General features: G+C 46.0%; 1 protein-coding gene across 1 annotated transcript in view; it reads right to left on the bottom strand.

Annotated features, from left to right (window-relative positions):
• The window catches only part of LOC108799420 (indolethylamine N-methyltransferase-like), a gene marked incomplete at its 5' end in the record, with an annotated part of 9,592 nt that extends 7,567 nt beyond the window's left edge, over positions 1–2,025 (bottom strand). The window contains 2 exons of the mRNA XM_018571273.1: positions 474–700; positions 1,894–2,025. Coding sequence (XP_018426775.1) covers positions 474–700; positions 1,894–2,025 — 359 coding nt within the window. The remainder of the gene's footprint in view (positions 1–473; positions 701–1,893) is intronic.
• Positions 2,026–6,975: the final 4,950 nt, after the last annotated feature.

Here is a 6,975-nt window from a genome sequence, read left to right as displayed (position 1 = left end):
CCCTCCCTTCCTTCCAAGCCCCCAGCACATATAATAATAACCCCCCCTCCCTTCCTTCCAAGCCCCCAGCACACACAATACCGTGTGCCTGACTTGTCAGCTGGCTGCGGGCCACATAGTACCAGTTCGCAGGCCGGTACTTCGAGACCCCTGGTCTGTACCATACCCACATCCATCCTAGCTCTATTCTGCCTTCGGCTGGTTGTCTTCTACCACTGCGCTACTATTGGCTCCTCTGCAATAGTCAGATATTGAAGAGAAACCAACAGAGATGCAGAAAATGGAAACCAGCCAGCAGAGAGAAAGAACAAGAAGATCTTTAGTAGATCTAATATGGTTTTCTATCAATTTCCCTAATTCACAGCTATTTATACAGGTTATCTGTAAAACTATGGACAGTTGGCAATCCTTAACGATGATTATTTGGCCACTGTGCTGCCCAACATACGTCAGTAGTCTATTGTCTACATTACCTTTAGAGGCCAAATCATGGATGACCCTTGTAGGAAAGCCCATAGTTTCTTCAATTATGCTGATCTTCCCATGGGAAAAATGAGTATTAACTAACTCTTTGGCATCAAGATCTGGATCATTATAATGCTTGTGAGTTGTCACATTCATTGTAGACATTTTCCTCGCTGGATATCCACTGCGCCGGTGCCCTACTGCACCCAAAGATATGGCGTCCCCCTTTATGTATCTGTGGAATAGATGGATAGTTTAAAGTCAATATCACATTCCTAAAGTCAATATTGTGATGTTTGACAATACACAAAAAAAAGATATTGAAGTGATCAGGACCAGCCTCAGGGTATATAGTGCCATGTAAAAAAAAAAAATGTATTATGGGGCCTTTATCATAAAAAAATGAAATTCTCCTCAGTCTCCTTGTGATCATTGACATTGATGTTGTAATAGAAAAGTAGTAGCCTAATGCATGGAATCCCACAACTGCTAGATTTGTTGGCTTTCTCCCAAATGGCTCCAGTGAACAAATGGGGAGTTGTTGGGCCATGAGGTGGTGAGTTCCGATGGGACACAAGAACTGATCTTTGTATTCTGTCAGGTACTTAGTAATATGCAGATGAGACCATCTCTGCTGATGACACTCAAATATATCTTTCTTCTCCACAACTCCCTCCCCCCCCCCAGTGTCCTTGCGTGTCACTAACCTACTAACTGACATATCCGTCTGGATGTCACAACACTACTTAAAGGGGAACTATGAGGGGGGTGCTTTTCACTCACCTCATAGTTCTAGCCGACCTGTGACAATGATACTGGTGTTCGCTCACCTCTCGATCCTGTCACGGCTCTCTGCCATGACAGGGGAGGGGCTGGATTCCCCCCACTCCGATCCACCAGTGCTGACTGGCGGAACGGACGGGGGAGGGGGCGGGTACAGCTGGCTCTGCCTCTAGATAGGAGGAGCCAGCTGTCAGTCACGCAGCTGGGCGGATCCTGGCACAATTGTCGGGATCCGCTTCAGCTGCTGCTCGCGGTATACTGAGCCTAGGGTGACGGGAGGACGCCAGTTTGTGTCCTCCCGGTACCCTAAGGAGAACTATGCGGAGATGCCCTAACCCCATAGTTCTCCTCTAAAACTTGGAAACCAGCCAGCAGAGAGAAAGAACAAGAAGATCTTTAGTAGATCTAATATGGTTTTCTATCAATTTCCCTAATTCACAGCTATTTATACAGGTTATCTGTAAAACTATGGACAGTTGGCAATCCTTAACGATGATTATTTGGCCACTGTGCTGCCCAACATACGTCAGTAGTCTATTGTCTACATTACCTTTAGAGGCCAAATCATGGATGACCCTTGTAGGAAAGCCCATAGTTTCTTCAATTATGCTGATCTTCCCATGGGAAAAATGAGTATTAACTAACTCTTTGGCATCAAGATCTGGATCATTATAATGCTTGTGAGTTGTCACATTCATTGTAGACATTTTCCTCGCTGGATATCCACTGCGCCGGTGCCCTACTGCACCCAAAGATATGGCGTCCCCCTTTATGTATCTGTGGAATAGATGGATAGTTTAAAGTCAATATCACATTCCTAAAGTCAATATTGTGATGTTTGACAATACACAAAAAAAAGATATTGAAGTGATCAGGACCAGCCTCAGGGTATATAGTGCCATGTAAAAAAAAAAAATGTATTATGGGGCCTTTATCATAAAAAAATGAAATTCTCCTCAGTCTCCTTGTGATCATTGACATTGATGTTGTAATAGAAAAGTAGTAGCCTAATGCATGGAATCCCACAACTGCTAGATTTGTTGGCTTTCTCCCAAATGGCTCCAGTGAACAAATGGGGAGTTGTTGGGCCATGAGGTGGTGAGTTCCGATGGGACACAAGAACTGATCTTTGTATTCTGTCAGGTACTTAGTAATATGCAGATGAGACCATCTCTGCTGATGACACTCAAATATATCTTTCTTCTCCACAACTCCCTCCCCCCCCCCAGTGTCCTTGCGTGTCACTAACCTACTAACTGACATATCCGTCTGGATGTCACAACACTACTTAAAGGGGAACTATGAGGGGGGTGCTTTTCACTCACCTCATAGTTCTAGCCGACCTGTGACAATGATACTGGTGTTCGCTCACCTCTCGATCCTGTCACGGCTCTCTGCCATGACAGGGGAGGGGCTGGATTCCCCCCACTCCGATCCACCAGTGCTGACTGGCGGAACGGACGGGGGAGGGGGCGGGTACAGCTGGCTCTGCCTCTAGATAGGAGGAGCCAGCTGTCAGTCACGCAGCTGGGCGGATCCTGGCACAATTGTCGGGATCCGCTTCAGCTGCTGCTCGCGGTATACTGAGCCTAGGGTGACGGGAGGACGCCAGTTTGTGTCCTCCCGGTACCCTAAGGAGAACTATGCGGAGATGCCCTAACCCCATAGTTCTCCTTTAAAACTCTTTCAAAAACGGAGCTCATGATATTTCCTTCAGCCCGTGCACCTTCCCCCAACATTTCCATTGAGATTGATAACACAACTATCCAACCCTCCCCCCCATGCCAAGGTGCAAGGTATCATCCTTGACTCGGACCTCACCTATCTTCCCCACATCCAATCACTATCCAAATCCTGCCGCCTTCACCTTCGTAACTTCTCCAAAATACGCCCCTTCCTCACCAATGAAACCTCAAAACTGCTCATCCACTCCCTTGTTATCTCTCATATTGACTATTGCAACTCCCTCCTGGCTGGCCTACCTCTACACAGGCTCCTCCACCCTTCAGTCTATCATGAATGCAGCTGCCAGACTCATTCACCTAACCAACCGCTCAGTGTCTGCAACCCCCCTCTGCCAATCCCTCCACTGGCTTCCAATAGCCCAAAGGATAAAATTAAAAATCTAAGCCATCTCCCATCCTCTGGAACTCTTTACCCCAACATGTCTGTCTATCTCCTACTCTGACTGCCTGTAGGTCTCTTCAGGGAAGGCTATCCCACTTCAAGCTAACCACTGAACCACCACATTCTCATACAGTTCATTCCCACACAGCTACCACCCAGAGCCGGATTAAGAGCATCACGGGCCTGATGCTGAGGATTTCGGTGGGCCTTTTTATGAAAATGGTGATGGTCACTGGAGCCTTCTTCCTCTTGTCTGGGCTATTTGTAGTCTCTCTGCAGCTTGGAGTCAGTGGTGGAGCGCCAGGGCCCGGTTGCAGCTGCAACCCTAGTAGATCTGCCACTGACTTCAAGCTGTAGAGAGGCTAGAAATCTTTGCAATACATTATACAGCAATGCAAGTACCGTTAACTATAGAGGACTACAAATCCCAGTAATACATTACACAGGAATTCAGAATGTCACCAGCTATAGAGGACTATAAATCTCAGCAATAAATTATACAGCAATTCAGAATATTACCACTAACTATAGAGGACTACAAATCCCAGTAATGCATTGTAAAGCACTGCAGAACAATGCTATCAGCTATAGAGGACTACAAATCACAGCAATACTTTATATAGGCAGAGATACATACAGCTATCACTCAGTGTCAACGACTTTACTGCAGTTCATTGTGCAAAGTTTTTTTTACGATGAACTGCAGTAAAGTCTGTGACACTGAGTGACAGCTGTATGTAGTTGTGTCACGAACCTCGGTTCGTAAGTATGGGTTGTCCGTAAGTCGGGGACTGCCTGTATAGCAATGCAGAATAATATGAAGCTACATACTCCGTGTTGCTCCAGGTTTGCGGCCTGATGTCTCCAGGGTCTCAGGAGAGCTGCGCGGGGTTTAGGGGGGCTGCAAGGCTCTCAGGAGGCTGTGCAAGTTCTTAGGTGGCCAGTGCGGCTCTATGAGGGCCAGTTCGGCCGGGTCTATTTGCAGGGGTGGGCCTCGAGCGGGAGCTCCACCCGCCCCTATGTTAATCTGGCCCTGCTACCACCTCTTGTTTTGCTTGCCCCTCCCTTTTAGATTGTAAGCTCTCAGGGGCGGGGCCCTCCTTATCTTGTCTTGAATTGTATTGTGATAGTAATGTCTTCCTTATATTGTAAAGTGCTGAGCAAACTGCTGGCGTTCTATAAATCCTGTATAATAATAATAATAATAAAAACTATATGAAATAAAGACAGAACAGAATAACATAAGTCCTCTCTCCCATTAGGGATGAGTGAAATCAGGAGTTCTCACTTTGACAAATTTCAGCAAAAAATGTAGGACATTTTGGCATACTTGCACAATTTTGGTAAATTGCATCAGAGGCAATGGGGAAGGCTAAATTAAGGCCATTTTTGGTTGTTTTGAGTGCACAATAGACTTTAGAATGACTTCAGAGGTTTGGGGAAGCTCTTTTCAACTATCCTGGACCTGTAAGGCTGAAAACTGTCGTTTTCGGTAGTTGTAAACATGATGTTAGATATTGAGCAACAGAGCAACCTTAAAGGAGAACTATGGGGTCAGTGTTTTTCCCCATAGTTATCCTTAGGGGAACGGGAGGACACAAACTAGCGTCCTCCCGTTACCCAAAGCCCAGTATACCGCGACCTACAGCTCGCGTTATACTGAGACGCCGCAGCCGGAGCAGATCCCGGCGTAGATGACGGGATCCGCCCAGCTGCGTGAGTGACAGCTGGCTCTGCCTATCTAGAGGCAGATCCAGCTGTACCCGTCACAACCCCCCCCCATAGTTCTCCTTTAACCCCAATCCTAAAACAATGTGCTTACCATGTCCCTGCTGATATATTGATGGGGTTTTTAAGACAAAAAACATACATGTCATATATTGCAGCTTGCTTAGTCTTTAGATATGGTGGCTGCATTTTTTTTTGTTGAAGACTTTTTTTCTTTATCTCCACCTTCCTGTCCTAAGGTGACCACGCTCACTCACTGCACTGCATCTATGAAAGAGCAGCATTGTCACCCTAGGCTGCTCTCCTGATTTGGAGATGTTCTCCTCTCTTCATCTGCATTGCATGGGGTTAGGGGGGAATTAGTATTTTACAGCAGATAGCTTGTAAAGGAGATAACATTGTGTGGAATTTCAGTTCGATTCGCAGGAAGTGACAAGGACACCTTATTTCTGGCAGGATCAACGGGTATTTTTTCTGTACTTGTTGAAAACTAATGCAACCACTACATCTAAGGACTGGTGATGGCGGCAATGCATACAATTTGAGATTTTGAGTCAGAATTCTGAATGGCACAGAATGGCTTTTGTTGGCAGATGATTCAGTTTAAAATTGATGGTCGTTACTGGAGGTCATAATTGCTGCTTTCACCTTTTATATAAGTTGTAAACAAAGGCCTTCCTCTTCTGCTTGTCTCTGCTCTCTCTGATGGGACACTAGCTCATCATGGTTGGGAAGTCCACCTCGCTGCCGCCCCTCTGCGCCCTGCCGCCCTGAGGCCGGGCCTTGTGGGGGAATCCGTGCCTGACCCCAGTGATATGCCGGTTGGAGATTGTGCTCTTGTTAGGTCGACAGTGGCCTTTAAGAGTAGGGACCCGAATAGAACTGAACCCATACATTGCAATATCATTGGATATCATCAACAATCATATATATATATATATACACAATCATGTATACGGTATATTTTAAATGATCTTCTAATTTTTATCTTCATTTTGGCTGTTCAGCTCTAAGAGGCCAATGTTATGAAGCTCATCTGATACAAAAGATCTATGGGAACTTGCCTGAGGTTCTCCTAGTCATGCGTTTTATTTTCTGCACATGGCCTACAATAAATCTCCGTTGTGTAAATCTCACTGGTATAAAGTTTATTTGGAGATGTGAAATGTTTTCCACATGGAGTAGAAGTTTGTTTTTCCCATCTTACACTAACACATCAATGATTAATAGCTTTTTTAAAATTATTATTATTATACGAGATTTATATAGCACCAACAGTTTGCGCAGCGCTTTACAATGTAAGGAAGACATTACAATCACAATGCAATTCAAGACAAGATGGTAAGGAGGGCCCTGCCCCTGAGGGCTTACAATCTAATAGGGAGGGGTCAGTGATACATGAGGAGGGAGCTGTGTGGGGATGAATTGTTTGAGAATGTGATGGTTGAGCGGTTAGATTGAGGTGGGATCGGCTTCCCTGAAGAGATGAGTCTTAAGGGATCGCCTAAAGGGAGTCAGAGATAGACGGACAGGTTTGGGGAAAAGAGTTCCAGAGGATGGGAGAGACTCTAGAGAAGTCATGGAGGCGAGCTTGGGGGGAGTTGATGATGGAAGGGGACAGCAGGAGGTCTTGGGAAGAGCGGAGGGGATGGTTAGGGTGATACTTTGAGACAAGGTTGGAGATATATCCGGGGGGCAGAGTTGTGGATGGCTTTGTAAGTCATTAATATTTTTAATTTTATCCTTTGGGCGGGTGGAAGCGAGTGCAGGGATTGACAGAGGGGGGCGGGGGATGGAGCCCAGTGCAGGGATTGACAGAGGGGGGTGGAGGATGGAAACCAGTGCAGGGGTTGACAGAGGGGGGGGGAGGGG

This window comes from Nanorana parkeri, unplaced genomic scaffold, assembly GCF_000935625.1.
Source record: "Nanorana parkeri isolate BGI_ZX_2015 unplaced genomic scaffold, ASM93562v1 scaffold1724, whole genome shotgun sequence".
Lineage (NCBI taxonomy): Eukaryota > Metazoa > Chordata > Amphibia > Anura > Dicroglossidae > Nanorana > Nanorana parkeri.
This window is presented reverse-complemented; position numbering and strand designations above follow the sequence as displayed.